This window comes from Mus musculus, chromosome 12 (assembly GCF_000001635.26).
Source record: "Mus musculus strain C57BL/6J chromosome 12, GRCm38.p6 C57BL/6J".
NCBI lineage: Eukaryota > Metazoa > Chordata > Mammalia > Rodentia > Muridae > Mus > Mus musculus.
Window position 1 is genome coordinate 5,040,982 of NC_000078.6, and position 18,140 is coordinate 5,059,121.

At 46.1% G+C, this 18,140-nt stretch overlaps 1 protein-coding gene across 5 annotated transcripts in view; it reads left to right on the top strand.

Moving 5' to 3' along the window:
- The window catches only part of Atad2b (ATPase family, AAA domain containing 2B), a 132,993-nt gene extending 126,578 nt beyond the window's left edge, over positions 1-6,415 (top strand). For 4 of the 5 annotated variants that reach the window (XM_006515117.4, XM_006515116.4, XM_030246779.1 and 1 more), the window contains one exon: positions 3,025-6,415. In XM_006515117.4, coding sequence (XP_006515180.1) covers positions 3,025-3,066 — 42 coding nt within the window. In that variant the 3' untranslated portion in view covers positions 3,067-6,415. The remainder of the gene's footprint in view (positions 1-3,024) is intronic. The other variant, NM_001362349.1, reaches the window with a different exon arrangement.
- The last annotated feature ends 11,725 nt before the right edge of the window (positions 6,416-18,140 follow it).

The window sequence follows — 18,140 nt, forward strand, 5'->3', positions numbered from 1 at the left end:
TTTTATTCCCACCACATCAGCAGTCGCTGATCCATCAGGACCACCAGACGAGGACTCTGGAGCCTTGTTTCTTCGGGCAGCCCCAAGAAGGGGCTGAAACAGGGTTTATAAGTATAAAACCCATAAGCCTCTGGGCCAAGTTACAGTTATAATTTTTACCAATGTCAGCTGACATCGGATATGTCTTTGCCCAACCAATCAAATTTATTTGTTCTTTCTGTTGTTAAGAACAGACATTAAGTTTTGGGGAACTATTGATGCTTAAACTAAGTTTAGGGGGGTTGACAATAAGCATGTTTTGGGGAATTAGAGGGAGAGTTAGTCAGCTTAGGTAAATTGGAGTCTGAAGTCAAAATAGCAATACTTAAGACAAGTTCCTTTTTCCCAACAACTTCAGTTAGAATAGTAGGTTTTAAAGTAGAAAAAAATATACAAATGCTAGCAATGGTGTGGAGAAAACTGACCCATATGTACTATCAGTGGGAATATAAGTTAATATAATGACTCTGGAAAATAATACAGATATTTCTCAAAATACAAACAAACCTTCACAAGAAAACCAAACAAAGCAACCACTTGACTGTTCTGTCATTTTCTGAGTATAAATGAGACCAGAATATAGAGAAGAGACACTTTATAATGGTAGCATTATTTTCCAAAGGCAAGATTTGTTTGGAATAAACCCGTTACCATCCACAGATGAGTAGATAAAGTGATATATGCATATGCATGCACACACATACAATGGGTTACTGGTCAACTCAAAAGAATTATAAAGTTCTGCCACATGGAACTGGAGGAGATCATGTTAGTGAAATAAGCCAAGTACATAAAGATACATGTATCACATCTTCTCTTTCATAGATGAAAACAAGCAGTGTACTAGTTCTGCATTACTTAGAACTGGGTGGGGTGCTTAGAGTTGGGTGGAAAGAAGAAGGGAAGATAGACACTGTTAAGGGGTACCTGAGGAGAAAAGCCCCCAAGATGCCTGGAAAGGCAAATGGAGTCTTTAGTCACCGCCAGTGCGACTTTCCCAAGCAAAGTATCAGGACGCCACCTTGACCTCCAGCTTGTCTGAGATTTTAAAGGCAAGCATGGCAATTATGATATATACACAAAAGCAGCTCTGGGCATCTGCGCCAAGCAAGCACTGCTTACAGAAGCGGAAAGGTGGCAGTTAAGTGGCCAGGTAGCTCATGTGACCTTGAGGTTAGGGTCACATGGTATAGGAATTTGTGGCTGGTCTAAGTAACAAGAGGCCAACTTTTACTCAAGATAGTTTTAGCAATTAAGGTACTCATAGGAATGTGTTCATAAGATGCTATAACTATATTTCAGTATCCACTACCGACACAATCAGTACATATATGAATATATTGAAACATCATAATGAATCATGCAGAGTTGTATAATATGTACTAGTTGTACCACTAGAAGATAATTTTCACATTTGTTAGAATCAATGAGACAGTAAATATATGTGCATGCATATATGCACACATACAGAAGTATATTCCAAAACATGCTGCACATGATAAGTATATGCAGTTTTTCTTTTTAGGAAAAAAGAAACAACCAAACACAATGTGTTTGTTTTGATTGTATTCTAGACTAGTGAAATTCAACCATATTTTATTTATTTGTTTGTTTGTTTTAAGATAGGATCTTATTGTATAGCCTTGGCTGGCCTGATATTCCCAATTATTTCATAACCACATTTTATGGGTTATATTTTTCAAAGCTATGCAAGTTATGTAATATGTAGGAGCCGCCAGAAATGAAAAAATAAAATCATTGCCATGCCCCGCTCTTTACAGGATATTGTACGTGAGATTTCTTGGGGAATCAAACACCAAGGCTATTTCCGGGGGTGGGGGGAGGCAAGTCAAGAACAAATGGTGGGAAAGCAAGCAGATTTATAAAGACCGTCAGCAGGATAGGAATCTGAGCGGATATAGACTGTCTGGATTAATCCAGAACTAGGTGCCCTTGCCAGAGGTAGCTGATGGGGGGGAAGGTTAGGGGCGCTTCCTGGAGGACGAAGGATGGTTTCTGGTGAGATAGAAGCACACCAGTCCTTCTATTGACTTGGCCAATGTCTTGTTCAGGACAGTGTCACCAGCACTGCTGTTTTAGGGGGAAAGGGGCTTTTGACTTGACAAGGTATTTATTTGTCATTTGGAATGGCTTCCAGAGTTTTAAAATGCCTAAATAACTATAATATGTATTGACATGTGAATATAGATTTAAAAATTTGATCATATAGTATAGTTTTCTTTATAATTTGAAGTTCCCTTCTAGAAATAAATTATAAGCCAATTAGTAAGAATGATTTTAATTGATCATATAGAATAACTGATTAATCAGATAATTATTTAGTATCAATACAGTATCAGATTTTTTTGGAACTGTATAAAGGTTGAAAGGATATATTTAGTGCTTGCCTATCCTAATGTAGGTACAGGGTGTATATTTTTAATTCCACATTTTTTCAAAGAAATGTGAATGAAATGCATATTTCTCTGAATGGGATTTGGAACCTTTATAACCTAGCCCTACTTTAGTGGCTGACAGATTATTCTCTTCTGTACCATAGTTGGTTGTTTCTTTTTTTCTTTCAGATGGGCTTCATGATAATACCTGTCTACAGTCCTTCAAAGTTACCATAGGAATTAGGTTGAATTATATATATATCCTTTATATGTACATACATACATATCTCATGTACCTATTATACTTACTTATATAAATACATTTGGAATATATTTCCTAGTGCAGTATCTGGCATCATAAGTCACTCACTGAATGCTGTCATCTTTGTCATTCCCATTGCCAAAGAACAAAATAAGAAGGACTTAGAATTGTCTGGGGCAGATGGTTTTGCATATACTATAAAAATATTCAAATTTGAACCTGTATCTCAGATTCTTTGTCTAAAAGTTTAATTTGATGTGAGGTCGCTCATGGTGAAGAATTCCTTTGTCTTCCATAGCGGGTAACATGTACTCCTTTCTCTTACAGGAGATGGAAAGGACAGTTCATATGTTTGAGACATTCCTATGAACTTCTCATGCTGAGTGGTTGATCCTCTCCAATCTGCTCCTGATGAGCAGGCTTCTGAGCCATTCACTTTCAAACTGCACCAATTATGCGCAGAGCCTTGGTGTACAGTGCTCGCTCGCTCACTCGGTCTTTCTCTGTTGAATTTGGTGCTATTGTCTCAGGTACCTGAAACCAACCAGCCTACAAGAACCAAACAAAACTTCAGAAACACGTTGTATTCTCCACAAATAAAAAGTACAGCCCCACAGCTTGGAGACTTTGGTGCTACAGAAACTGCGCTCGCTCCGCCCCTCTGCGCTCGCTCCGCCCCTCGGTTCTGCACTCTTGGGGATAGACCAGCAGAGCGGAGGGAACTGAATGGGGCAGTTGTAACTGTGCTGAACTGTTGAAAACCATGGGCGACCTGCTTGCTTGTTTGTTCGTTTGTTTTTCCTCTTTTCTATCTCTGATCATATCCCGCCCCTATTCCCACCCTGGGTAATGGACTAAAACCTGTTTTAGAATTGGCTATGGTGTATTCTGGTGAACAGCTGAAGAAACTGGGTGAAATTAGGTTAGGCTCTTTAGAACTGCCTTTAATGTGCCTTTTTATTCATTTGAGAAAGATGAGGCTTAATAGATGGGCTCATGTGTAGCAAATTAATTAGAATCTTTTCTTTGGTCACAACCTTGAAAATAAGTTTGATACTCAGTGTCATTAAGAGACAGCAGTATTCTGTGTTAAATGCCTGTCTTACTCTCAAAACAATCAAGATATTCAGTAAGCCATGTAAGGTGTAGGCTGGCAAGCTTTCCTGTGGTTTATTTCTAGTTAAGAAACACATACTAAAACAGCAACACATGATACACAGTCCACAGAAACCTACACACTTTTCCATATTGCTGACAATGATGACCAGAAAATAAATAGATGGTGGCCATTTTTCTGTCAGATGCAATGTAATAGTTATTTATGTTTGAGTTACCAGAGAAAAATAGTTTTCATGTGTAATCAGTTGTCATTGTTTTGTTGTAAAGCCAGGACTTGCCAAATGGATGAAAAAGAGAGGAATTTGTCAGAAACTCATCTGTAAAGCTCATTTTCTGTAGAGTTGCTCGTGAGCTCTGGTGTGTCCTTGACTGACAGTGTTAACCTTAAACCCTGCTCACATCCTCACAGCGCTACAATCTGGGTGGAGTAATTTTGGATCTTGTTGAGTGATTTCTGTGGATTGTACTTACCTGAAAATAATTATGGGTTACTAATTTTACAAAACTTTCTAAAAATTTGGAAACACAGTCTAGGCAGTTGCAAAGAGGCAAAGGGAATGCAGTGACTTTTTTTTAATGAGATAATTTTTAAACAAAATACAGAAAATTTTGTAGACAAGTTGGCTTGCTATATTCCTTTATTTATAGCCATTAGTTGCAGGTGTGTCTTTCCAATATATGCAACACACATTTGAGTTTTAATTATAGCACATGGTGGAGGACTACTGCAGAGACTCTGAGCCACCTCAGCTTCTTGTCTTTAGTTACCAACAGTGTTTACCGGGTCCTGTAATCACTTTGCCAGCATTTACACGCCGAAGCTAAGGTACTTGTCTGCATGTCTCTGGCCGGGTGGCATTCAGGCAGCTGCTGGCCTCACTGCTGCAGGAATCCCAAGCGCTGCTTTGCATTGACCGTCATGGCCACCAGCTTCTAGCTTCATTTTTTATTTTTTTATGGTCCTTTTTTGCTTTATACCTAGTCTGAGGTTTTCATGACGTTTATTTAGTCATGTAACTCAAGATGCTACCATGTAGACACACTGTATTTTTAAGGCGGGCAAGTGTGATTAACGATGAACCATTTTAAAGGGGAGGTGATTTGAAACCTCTAATTTGATTACCGGGAGGATTTTCATGCTTTCTTTACTATTTATTACCATCATACCAGTGCAAACTATTTTACTGTCTAATACATTAGCATTTTGTATTTTGATGGAAATTGTTACAGAATTTAAAGATTTGATGAAATAAGATGTAGCAGATTTTTTGTAGCGAGTTTCTGGTAAAAGGGTTTTTGCAAGTCTCAGGTTCTTGCTGCTCTGTGTCTTTAGTATTTATTCAGTTTCTCTACTTCAGAAGCATTCTGTTCAAGTAACAGCAGCATTTTTACAAGGGGGAAAGCCGCACGTGTTCTCAGTAGGTTTCCGAGTCCTGCACGTGAATTAAGGTTTTAGCCATCAGTGAGTTTTACAAGGGAAATTCATTTATGTACGACATTAAACAATGCTTTCAAAAGATCATGTCTTAATTTATGTTTACCCTTGATGTAGATGGAGAAATCAGAGGTAAACTCAGTTTAGGAACTGCCACTTTGAACAGTTTTGATCTCAAAGATGAAGCCAGTCTCATGCCAAGGGGGGAGAAATGAGCTGAAACAGCACCAATTCTTCAGGCCCCTTCCCCCAAAGAGAAACATACTATCCCAGTTTTGCTTGACTCACAGATACCTGGTGGTTCTATAGATTAAAGCAGCTTGTGAAATTATCCAAGTCGACTCAGTTTTGTTTACCTTTCTGTAAAGTTCTTAATTTTTGCTGTATAGCATTGGCAAAAAATAATGTACAAATTGACCTCTGTTCTTACTCCCTATGTGAGCATTATAAACAGTAAGCTCCTGGGTAAAACCTTGCTCTCAGATCAATAGATTATCAATAGATTATGTATGTCACCCCAGCCAAGCAAAAGCTCAGCGTGGGAACCCTGGGACCTTCCTGAGGATGATGAAACTGCATTAGGTTTAAAACTGATGGCTGTGGAATAAATTGTGGTTTTGAGCTTGAATCTTACCTGTGATTTTTTTAACATCCTTTCATGACTTGATTTTTCTCGTATGCCAATGTATTTGTAGGTTTCCTGGGTTTTATTTTTAGGGAGTAGGGTGGTAATTTCCTTTCTTCTCTTGTTTTGATTCAGTTGGTTCAGCTATGGTGCTAATCAATAGGTATTTCAGTGTCAGGTTCCATAGCTGAATGCCATTATTGTTTTAATTATTATTTGTAATCATATTGTAAGCTTGAATTTGAGCTTGTACCTGCATCTTTTGTATTTTGTACATTTGGTTGTTTAGACTTTGGGAATCCTATTTGGTTTTGGTCATGTATGTCTACTTTGTAGATTAAGTACACTTCATCAACTATGGTCTATTCTGGGTTTGTAGTTTAATTTAGAGTTGTGTTAAATTGATGTTTTGCATTTGACTTCATTTTACATTAGTTTGGAGTAAATTATTTAATTTTTGAATTCTGGAATTTGAACATTTACTGTAATTTGTAATATAACTGCTGTGAAATACTTGAATAAAGATGATAAGAAGAACATGTCTTTCTTTAGCATGATTGTGAGTATTGTTGGCTTCATATGCAGGGCTGCTTTTCTGCCTGAAGTAATTCGTTTTTTTGTTTGTTTATTTGGTTTTTTGTATTTGAAGACAGGGTTTCTCTGTGTAGCTCTGGCTGTCCTGGAACTCACTCTGTAGACCAGGCTGGCCTCGAACTCAGAAATCTGCCTGCCTCTGCCTCCTGAGTGCTGGGATTACAGGCCTGCACCACCATGCCCGGTGAAGTAGTTTTATAGAGTGTGCATGTAGTGCTTACTAAGTACCCCCATAGAGTGTGCATGTAGTGCTTACTAAGTACCCCAAATCTTCTTAAGTATTTCTTTTTGATTTTAAGTATGCTTATGGATTTCTTTTTTTTAAGATTGATTTATTTATTATATGTAAGTATATCATATGTGAGCCACCTTGTGGTTGCTGGGATTTGAACTCAGGACCTTCAAAAGAGCAGTCAGTGCTCTTAACCGCTGAGCCATCTCTCCATCCCCATGGATTTCTTAGCTGAAAGGTTTTATTATGGCTGGAGTTTTTTTCTCCTTAAGGAAGTATAGTTTTAATTTAATTGGATATAAACATGTTTGACAGAAGCAAGTGTATTACTTTGAGAATTCTTTTTCAATCTGAATGTTCATTAAAAAAAAGACCTTAAAATTGCTTTTGGGGCTCAATCAAACTTTTAGGACTTTGGAAATAAAGTTGAATTTTATCCAGTTTTCCTTTCCATAGTACATACTACTACATAATACATACTACAGTAACGGCAGAGGTTAATTTTGATCTATTTCATGCTATGTCTATACTCTTAGACCTGAAGTGACCTTTGGCTGCCCTTTTTTTTTTTTTTTTTTTAATTCAACTTGTGCTTGCTACATCTCAGGCCCCACTAGGTGGCCTTCATCAACAGTGCTCTGGTGGGCTAGACAGATGATACAGTTTTGTCCTTACATAGCCCCTGCTCTGCTAAGGGAAGCATAAAGTAGAGTAAGCATTGGTTAACGTTAATGTTCTTTTTAAGATAGCCTCTGCTCTGCTAAGGGAAGCAGAAAGTAGAGTCAGCACTGGTTAACGTTAACGTTCTTTTTAAGAGCTGAATTTGGCACTTTGTAGTTTGGTTGATGATCATGATAGAAATCTCACTTGGGATGCATTTATTTTGGGAATGGTTTTGAGGGGTTTGAATATATGCACTCCTTTTGTTCTCTTCCACGTGTCCCCATGAGTTTCCTCTCATTAGCCCAGTACTGTATATGTAAGATCTGAGAGGGAATGAAAATGGGAGCTTTTCACAGCTCTCTCCCGCTCTCCTCCTAAGAGCGGTTACCCTGAGAATGCCTGGGGCTTGGAATCCTCAGGCTTCCTTCCGCTTTTCACTTAATGGCAACTATTGATGCCAAATTAGTGCCCACTATTTTTCTGACAGTACTTTTTATTCCAAAAGCTTATGTCTTGTTTGTGGATAGCCACTTGGGGGTGTTAATATATATGGTAGGCTCCAAAGACCACATGTTTAGCATCATGAAACACCTAGATTTTCTTTCTTTCTTTTTTTTTTTTAAAGATTTATTTACGTATTTTATGTATATGAGAACTGTAGCTGCACAGATGGTTGTGAGCCATCATGTGTTTGCTAGGAATTGAACTCAGGACCACTGCTTGCTCCAGCCCCTCTCACTCTGGCCCAAAGATTTATTTATTAGTATATGTAAATACAGTCTAGCTGTCTTCCGACACACCAGAAGAAGGCATCAGATCTCATTACGATGGTTGTGAGCCACCATGTGGTTGCTGGGATTTGAACTCGGGGCCCTCGGAAGAGCAGTCACAGTGCTCTTAACCTCTGAGCCATCTCTCCTGCCCAAGATTTTCTTCTTTAACAAATTATTTTATTATCGTGTGTTGGAGTGGAGGGGATATGTGTGCATGGTGCAGTTCCAAGAAGATTACACTGATTGTCTCTTTCCACTCTGGGCTTGAGAAATTGAATTTGCACCATCTTGTTTGCCTGGCAGGCACTTTCCTGCTGAGCCATCTCTGTGGCCCAAGGCATCCTAGTTTTCCTACTGTAATTGCCCTAACTAGAATTCTACCACTCTGGGGATGCTAAAGTATAGCTCTAAAGTTGATGGCTTCTGGCAAGGAGGGGGAAGGAATCAGGGTTTTTTTTGTTTGTCCGGTTCTGTTTTCTTAAAGAGGCTGGCCCCAGGGAGTTTGACCAAGCTCCAATGAATATAAATTGGCAGTACAAATTGGACTTGGTATTTTGTTCTTTCTTTTCTTTGGTTTTGGGGGAGGTAACAAGTGTTGGGGGTTAACCTAAGAGAACTGGGAAGTGAATGTGATTGGGGTATATTATGTGAAATTTTGAATAAACAATAAAAATATTTTGTTAATGTCTAGAAGTCTTTTAGGTGAGATAGTTGATGCACAGATACAGTAAAAGATTCCGGGAAGGGAGTCGTGTGGTAGCCTAGCTTCTGGGAAGGGAGTCCTGTGGTAGTTAACTTCCGGGAAGAGAGTCTTTGGGTAGCCTGGATTCCAGGAATGGAGTCTTGTGGTAGCCTGGCTTCCAGGAAGGGAGTGCTGTAGTAGCTTGGCTTCTGGGAAGAGAGTCCTGTGGTACCCTGGCTTCCGGGAAGGGAGTCCTATGGTAGCCTGGCTTCCAAGAAGGGAGTTGTGTGATAGCCTAGCTTCGGGGAAGGGAGTTCTGAGGTAGTCTAGCTTCCGATAAGGGAGTCTTGTGGTAGCCTAGCTTCCGGGAAGGGAGTACCTTCCAGCCTAGCTTCCAGGAAGGGAGTCCTGTGGTAGCCGAGCATTTGGGAATGGAGTCCTGGGGAGTAGCCTAGCATCCAGAAAGGGAATCCTGTGGTAGCGTGGCATCCAGGAAGGGAGTCCTGTGGTAGCTTAGCTTCCGGGAAGGGAGTATTATGGTAGCCTGGCTTTAGGGAAAGGAGTCCTGTGGTTGTCTAGCTTCTGGGAAAGAAATCCTTTGATAGCCTAGCTTCAGGGAAGGGAACTACCAGGAAGGGAGTCCTGTGGTAGTTTGGCTTTTGCAAAGGAAATACTGTGGGAGCCTAGCTTCCAGGAAGACAGGCCTGTGGTAGACTAGCTTCTGGGACAGGAGTCCTGTGGTAGCCTGGCTTCTGGGAAGGGGATCCCTTGGTATCCTATTTTCCGGGAAGGGAGTACTTTGGTAGCCTAGCTTCCGAGAATGGAGTCCGATGGTAGCCTGGTTTCTGGGAAGGGAGTCCTGTGGTAGCCTGGCTTCCGGGAAGGGGATCCTTGGTATGCTAGCTTCCGGGAAGGGAGTACTTTGATAGCCTAGTTTCCGAGAATGGAGTCCTTTGGTAGCCCTGTTTCCGGGAAGGGAGTCCTGTGGTAGCCTGGCTTCCGGGAAGGGGATCCCTTGGTATCCTACCTTCGGGGAAGGGAGTACTTTGGTAGCCTTGCTTCCGGGAATGGAGTCCTTTGGTAGCCTGGTTTCCGGGAAGAGAGTCCTGTGGTAGCCTGGCTTTGGGAAAGTGGATCCCTTGGTATCCTAGCTTCCAGGAAGGGAGTACTTTGGTAGCCTAGCTTCTGGGAATGGAGTCCTTAGGTAGGCTGGTTTCCGGGTAGGGAGTCCTTTGGTAGCCTGGCTTACGGGAAGGGGATCCCTTGGTATCCTAGCTACCGGGAAGGGAGTACTTTGGTAGCCTAGTTTCCGGGAATAGAGTAATTTGGTAGCCTGGTTTCCAGGAAGGGAGTCCTGTGGTAGCCTGGCTTCCGGGAAGGGGATCCCTTGGTATCCTAGCTTCATGGAAGGGAGTACTTTGGTAGCCTTGCTTCCGGGAATGGAGTCCTTTGGTAGCCTGGTTTCCGGGAAGGGATTCCTGTGTTAGCCTGGCTTCCGGGAAGGGGATCCCTTGGTATCCTAGCTTCCGGGAAGGGAGTACTTTGGTAGCCTTGCTTGCGGGAATGGAGTCCTTTGGTAGCCTATTTTCCGAGAAGGGAGTCCTGTGGTAGCCTGGCTTCCGGGAAGGGAATCCCTTGGTATGCTAGCTTCCGGGAAGGGAGTACTTTTGTAGCCTTGCTTCCGGAATGGAGGCCTTTGGTAGCCTGCATTCCGGAAAGGGAGTCCTGTGATAGCTTGGCTTCCGGCAAGGGGATCCCTTGGTATGCTAGCTTCCGAGAAGGGAGTACTTTGGAAACCTAGCTTCTGGGAATGGAGTCCTTTGGTAGCCTGGTTTCCGGGAAGGGAGTCCTGCGGTAGCCTGGCTTCCAGCAAGGGGATCCCTTGGTATCCTAGCACCGGGAAGGGAGTACTTTGGTAGCCTTACTTCCGGGAATGGAGTCCTTTGGTTGCCTGGTTTCCAGGAAGGGAGTCCTTTGGTAGCCTGGCTTCAGGATAGGGGATCCCTTGGTATCCTTGCTTCCGGGAAGATAGTATTTTGGTAGCCTAGCTTCCGGGAATGGAGTCCTTTGGTAGCCTGGTTTCCGGGAAGGGAGTCCTGTGTTAGCCTGGCTTCCAGGAAGGGGGTCCCTTGGTATCTTAATTTCCGGGAAGGAGTACTTTGGTAGCCTTGCTTCCGGGAATGGAGTTCTTTGGTAGCCAGGTTTCCGGGAAGGGAGTCCTGTGGTAGCCTGGCTTCTGGGAAGTGTTGCGCGCGCTCAACAGGCCAGGAAGAACGACGCTGCTACAGGATCCTTCTGCACACATTTATTCAGTCCTGTTTCTTCTTTCTCCATATATCTCCCTTGTTTATATCTCCCTTGTTTATATATCTCCCTTGTTTTTATATCTCCCTTGTTTATATATCTCCCTTGTTTTTATATCTCCCCCCTAATAGCAATCCTCTCTCGAATAATAATCCTCCCTCTAACCCGGGCCTCTCACTCCTTTTATACTCTCTCTCATCCACGAACCGCAGGCCACGCCCCCTCGCCAGTCACGAGGCTTCAGCTAATCAGGGCAGCAGGGGCAAATCTCCACCAAATTGGATTCACCTGTATCCTGGTACACCTGCGCAGCTCTCAAGATGTTTGTGGTTTATATGAGGAAGTCAGGTGCAAGTCATATGACTTAGCTGCAGTCTCTGGCGCCTTTGGGACTGCCGCCACACCCGCTCCCCACAATTCCCCCTTTTTTCTTTTTTGGCAGAGAGAATGTCTGTAGATAGCCCCTCGCAACCATGCCCCTTACCCGTCCTTGGGTGACAAACAGCATTGGTTTGATCCCTGTCTTAGGTTGGTGACATGCCCAGGGAGTCTTATCACTGACTACCTCTCTATCATGCCAAGCCACTCCTGGGGAGATTGTGTTTTGCTTGTGGCAGGTGCATCAAAAGGCCAGGATGTTAATTAACCTATGGCCAGATCTTAATTGCTGCAAGCAAGCCTCATGGGTGAAGGTAGAGGTCTGATCCCCAGTGTGCAAGCATAGGGGCCCTACACAAAACCATCCCTTAGGCTCATCACCCAGAGAGGTCTTGGCCAGCTCCCGTGTCGTTTTTCCTGGGGGAAGGGAACTAGGACACTGAACCTTCATGCAATCAGACGTGCCTTCCACAGGATGCCAACAGCAAGCTATCCTCTGTGCAGTGCTTAGCCTCGCACCCCACGGCATAACGCAGCATAATTTCTTTTAGAGCAGCAAACCGAATCTGAGGAGATTGTCCCGCCTCCACTGCAGCAAAAGCCTATGCTACCATGGCGAAAGTGCGGGCCGCACACTCTGCACCTAACACATGTGCCAAACACACAACACACACACACACTATAACAAGCATACATCCCAGGGCTCTCATCCCCACTCATCTTCTCTGAAGCAAGGGATAGATAGCCAGAGGGGCTATCTCTTTAAGGGGAATTTAGGGATCAAAAAGGCATAGAAAAATTTGAATGTCATGTCGAGCTGGTATCGGCTTCTGGAATACCGAAAGGATCTCTCATCTCGGCTCCATCCTTTGTGCTTGTGGGATCATCCACCACATCCACAGGGGCAACTGGATCAGGAGCCTCATTCTTGCAGCGTCTCACCAATCTCTCCGGCACCCAAAGAGGTTCCGTCTGGTCCTGTGGAAACACACAAACAGACCCTCTCGCCCATGTCAACACTGAATCTGGTTGATCCTCTCCAAATCTCCGGACAGAAGGTCCACCTACAGGTGGATGCTGAGGAGGCATAGGGAGGCGGCACAAAAGCTAATTCGCCTTCCTCCTCCACCTCGGCTCTTTTATTTTGTCCTTTCTGTCCACCTGATAACACTGTGTCTCCTTTCTTTTTCCTTTTTCTTTTTAAGCCCTTTTCCTTTTCCGACATACTTTCTTGTTGCTCTGTAAGGATTTTCTGACCTGTCTTGACTGCCTCTCGATTCAAACAGTAACAGAGTCCATATATCAGAACAAACAAGACCAAAACTATCAGACCTACCCACAAAGGGTCAATGGGAGAAAAAAGCATAACTACACAGCGAGGATCTATTGATCACTACACTGAGGTTATCATAGTTCCTTAACTTGTCCCCAAACCATGAACCTTATCTTGTCCCAAAGCCAGGAACCTTAACTTGTCCCAAAGCCTGCTTCCTGGCAACTTTATATTCGCCTCTATTTTATCCGAGGTCCTTCCCAAACTCCTGGGTTACTTTGTGCCTACTTCCTGGCAACTTTATGCTCACCTCTATTTTATCCGAGGTCCTTCCCAAACTCCTGGGGTTGCAAGTTTCACTCACCGTGAACTTACCCTGCCAGCAACCACTGACTGCTGAAAGTTCTGAACTCGGTGGGGGAGTCGGTTCCCCGTACGGGCCACCAATTGTCGCGCCTGCTCTCGACCAGCAAGAACGATGCGACCACCAGTCCTTCTAACAGCAGTTTATTCCGTCTTCATCTTTCTTCTTTCTCTTCATCAGTACCGTTCCCCAGCTGAAGAGTTCTGAATCCACGCCAGATCCTTCTCAACAGTCTGTTTTACGGGAACCTTTATTAACCACTTCTTCCCCGTTATGCAGTTCTGAATCCTTCCTGTAGCAGGGGCTCTTCGCTCTTGCCTGAAGATGTTTCTTTTCCCGGGTTTCTCGTCCCGTGTTTTCTCGTCCCAGGTCTTCTCGTCCCATCCCGAGTTTTTCTTCCCGGGTTTCGGCACCACTTGTTGCGCGCGCTCAACAGGCCAGGAAGAACGACGCTGCTACAGGATCCTTCTGCACACATTTATTCAGTCCTGTTTCTTCTTTCTCCATATATCTCCCTTGTTTATATCTCCCTTGTTTATATATCTCCCTTGTTTTTATATCTCCCTTGTTTATATATCTCCCTTGTTTTTATATCTCCCCCCTAATAGTAATCCTCTCTCGAATAATAATCCTCCCTCTAACCCGGGCCTCTCACTCCTTTTATACTCTCTCTCATCCACGAACCGCAGGCCACGCCCCCTCGCCAGTCACGAGGCTTCAGCTAATCAGGGCAGCAGGGGCAAATCTCCACCAAATTGGATTCACCTGTATCCTGGTACACCTGCGCAGCTCTCAAGATGTTTGTGGTTTATATGAGGAAGTCAGGTGCAAGTCATATGACTTAGCTGCAGTCTCTGGCGCCTTTGGGACTGCCGCCACACCCGCTCCCCACAGGGAAGGGGATCCCTTGGTATCCTAGCTTCCGGGAAAGGAGTCCTTTGGTAGCCTGGTTTCCGGGTTGGAATCTTTGGTAGCCTGCTTTCCGGGAATGGAGTCCTGTGGTAGCCTGGCTTCCGGGAAGGGGACCCATTGGTATCCTAGCTTCGGGGAAGGGAGTACTTTGGTAGCCTAGCTTCCGGGAATGGAGTCATTTGGTAGCCTGGTTTCCGGGAAGGGATTCCTGTGTTAGCCTGGCTTCCGGGAAGGGGATCCCTTGGTATCCTACCTTCCGGGAAGGGAGTACTTCGGTAGCCTAGCTTCCGGGAATGGTTTCCTTTGTTAGCCTGGTATCCGGGGAGGGAGTCCTGTGGTAGCCTGGCTTCCGGGAGGGGACCCCATGGTATACTAGCTTCCGGGAAGGGAGTACTTTGGTAGCCTAACTTCTGGGAATGGAGTCCTTTGGTAGCCTGGTTTCCGAGAAGGGAGTCCTGTGGTAGCCTGGCTTCTGGGAAGGGGATCCCTTGGTATCCTAGCTTCCGGGAAGAGAGTACTTTGGTAGCCTAGCTTCCGGGAATGGAGTCCTTTGGTAGCCTGGTTTCCGGGAAGGAAGTCCTGTTGTAGCCTGGCTTCCGGGAAGGGGATCCCTTGGTATCCTAGCTTCCGGGAAGGGAGTACTTTGGTAGCCTAGCTTCCGGGAATGGAGTCCTTTGATAGCCTGGTTTCCTGGAAGGGAGTCCTGTGGTACCCTGGCTTCCGGGAGAGGACCCCTTGGTATACTAGCTTCTTGGAAGGGAGTACTTTGGTAGCCTAACTTCTGGGACTGGAGTCCTTTGGTAGCCTGGTTTCCGAGAAGGGAGTCCTGTGGTAGCCTGGCTTCTCGGAAGGGGATCCCTTGGTATCCTAGCTTCCGGGGAGGGAGTACTTTGGTAGCCTAGCTTCTGGGAATGGAGTCCTGTGGTAGCCCTGTTTCCGGGAAGGGAGTCCTGTGGTAGCCTGGCTTCCGGGAAGGGGATCCCTTGGTATCCTAGCTTCCAGGAAGGGAGTACTTTGGTAGCCTAGCTTCCGGGAATGGAGTCCTTTGGTAGCCTGGTATCGGGAAGGGAGTTCTTTTGTAGCCTGGCTTCCGGGAAGGGGATCCCTTGGTATACTAGCTTCCGGGATGGGAGTACTTTGGTAGCCTAGCTTCCGGGAATGGAGTCCTTTGGTAGCCTGGTATCCGGGGAGGGAGTCCTGTCGTAGCCTGTCTTCCAGGAAGAGGACCCCTTGGTATAATAGCGTCCGGGAAAGGAGTACTTTGGTAGCCTAGCTTCCGGGAATGGAGTCCTTTGGTAGCCTAGTATCCGGGAAGGGAGTCCTGTGGTAGCCTGGCTTTTGTGAAGGGATTCCTTGGTATCCTAGCTTCCGGGAAGTGAGTACTTTGGTAGCCTAGCTTCCGGGAATGGAGTCCTTTGGTAGCCTGGTTTCCGGGAAGGGAGTCCTGTGGTAGCCTGCCTTCCGGGAAGGGGATCCCTTGGTATCCTAGCTTCCGGGAAGGGAGTACTTTGGGAGCCTAGCTTCCGGGAATGGAGTCCTTTGGTAGCCTAGTTTCCGGGAAGGTAGTCCTGCGGTAGCCTGGCTTCCGGCAAGGGGATCCCTTGGTATCCTAGCTTCCGGGAAGGGAGTACTTTGGTAACCTTGCTTCCAGGAATGGAGTCCTCTGTTTGCCGGGTTTCCAGGAAGGGAGTCCTTTGGTAGCCTGGCTTCAGGATAGGGGATTCCTTGGTATTCTTGCTTCCGGGAAGGGAATACTTTGGTAGCCTACCTTCCCGGAATGGAGTCATTTGGTAGCCTGGTTTCGGGAAGGGATTCCTGTGTTAGCCTGGCTTCCGGGAAGGGGATCCCTTGGTATCCTACCTCCCGGGAAGGGAGTACTATGGTAGCCTAGCTTCCGGGAATGGAGTCCTTTGGTAGCCTGGTATCCGGGGAGGGAGTCCTGTGGTAGCCTGGCTTTTGTGAAGGGGATCCCTTGGTATCCTAGCTTCCGGGAAGGGAGTACTTTGGTAGCCTAGCTTCCGGGAATGGAATCCTTTGGTAGCCTGGTTTCCGGGAAGGGAGTCCTGTGGTAGCCTGGCTTCCTGGAGGGGACCCCTTGGTATACTAGCTTCCGGGAAGGGAGTACTTTGGTAGCCTAACTTCTGGGAATGGAGTCCTTTGGTAGCCTGGTTTCCGAGAAGGGAGTCCTGTGGTAGCCTGGCTTCTGGGAAGGGGATCCCTTGGTATCCTAGCTTCCGGGGAGGGAGTACTTTGGTAGCCTAGCTTCTGGGAATGGAGTCCTTTGATAGCCTGGTTTCCGGGAAGGGAGTCCTGTGGTAGCCTGGCTTCCGGGAGGGGACCCCTTGGTATACTAGCTTCCCGGAAGGGAGTACTTTGGTAGCCTAACTTCTGGGAATAGAGTCCTTTGGTAGCCTGGTTTCCGAGAAGGGAGTCCTGTGGTTGCCCGGCTTCTGGGAAGGGGATCCCTTGGTATCCTAGCCTCCGGGAAGGGAGTACTTTGGGAGCCTAGCTTCCGGGAATGGAGTCCTTTGGTAGCCTAGTCTCCGGGAAGGTAGTCCTGCGGTAGCCTGGCTTCCGGCAAGGGGATCCCTTGGTATCCTAGCTTCCGGGAAGGGAGTACTTTGGTAGCCTTGCTTCCAGGAATGGAGTCCTTTGTTTGCCTGGTTTCCAGGAAGGGAGACCTTTGGTAGCCTGGCTTCAGGATAGGGGATTCCTTGGTATCCTTGCTCCCGGGAAGGGAATACTTTGGTAGCCTAGCTTCCGGGAATGGAGTCATTTGGTAGCCTGGTGCCCGGGAAGGGATTCCTGTGTTAGCCTGGCTTCCGGGAAGGGGATCCCTTGGTATCCTACCTTCCAGGAAGGGAGTATTATGGTAGCCTAGCTTCCGGGAATGGAGTCCTTTGGTAGCCTGGTATCCGGGAAGAAAGTCCTGTGGTAGCCTGGCTTTTGCGAATGGGATCCCTTGGTATCCTAGCTTCCCGGAAGGGAGTACTTTGGTAGCCTAACTTCTGGGAATGGAGTCCTTTGGTAGCCTGGTTTCCGAGAAGGGAGTCCTGTGGTAGCCTGGCTTCTGGGAAGGGGATCCCTTGGTATCCTAGCTTCCGGGGAGGGAGTACTTTGGTAGCCTAGCTTCTTGGAATGGAGTCCTGTGGTAGCCCTGTTTCCGGGAAGGGAGTCCTGTGGTAGCCTGGCTTCCCGGGACGGGGATCCCTTGGTATCCTAGCTTCCGGGAGGGGAGTACTTTGGTAGCCTTGCTTCCAGGAATGGAGTCTTTTGGTAGCCTGGTTTCCGGGAAGGAAGTCCTGTTGTAGCCTGGCTTCCGGGAAGGGGATCCCTTGGTATCCTACCTTCCGGGAAGAGAGTACTTTGGTAGCCTAGCTTCCGGGAATGGAGTCCTTTGGTAGCCTGGTTTCCGGGAAGGAAGTCCTGTTGTAGCCTGGCTTCCGGGAAGGGGATCCCTTGGTATCCTAGCTTCCGGGAAGGGAGTACTTTGGTAGCCTAGCTTCCGGGAATGGAGTCCTTTGATAGCCTGGTTTCCTGGAAGGGAGTCCTGTGGTACCCTGGCTTCCGGGAGGGGACCCCTTGGTATACTAGCTTCTGGGAAGGGAGTACTTTGGTAGCCTAACTTCTGGGACTGGAGTCCTTTGGTAGCCTGGTTTCCGAGAAGGGAGTCCTGTGGTAGCCTGGCTTCTCGGAAGGGGATCCCTTGGTATCCTAGCTTCCGGGGAGGGAGTACTTTGGTAGCCTAGCTTCTGGGAATGGAGTCCTGTGGTAGCCCTGTTTCCGGGAAGGGAGTCCTGTGGTAGCCTGGCTTCCGGGAAGGGGATCCCTTGGTATCCTAGCTTCCGGGAGGGGAGTACTTTGGTAGCCTTGCTTCCAGGAATGGAGTCTTTTGGTAGCCTGGTTTCCGGGAAGGAAGTCCTGTTGTAGCCTGGCTTCCGGGAAGGGGATCCCTTGGTATCCTACCTTCCGGAAAGGGAGTACTATGGTTGGCTAGCTTCCGGGAATGGAGTCCTTTGGTAGCCTGGTATCCGGGGAGGGAGTCCTGTGGTAGCCTGGTTTCCGGGAAGGAGACCCCTGGGTATAATA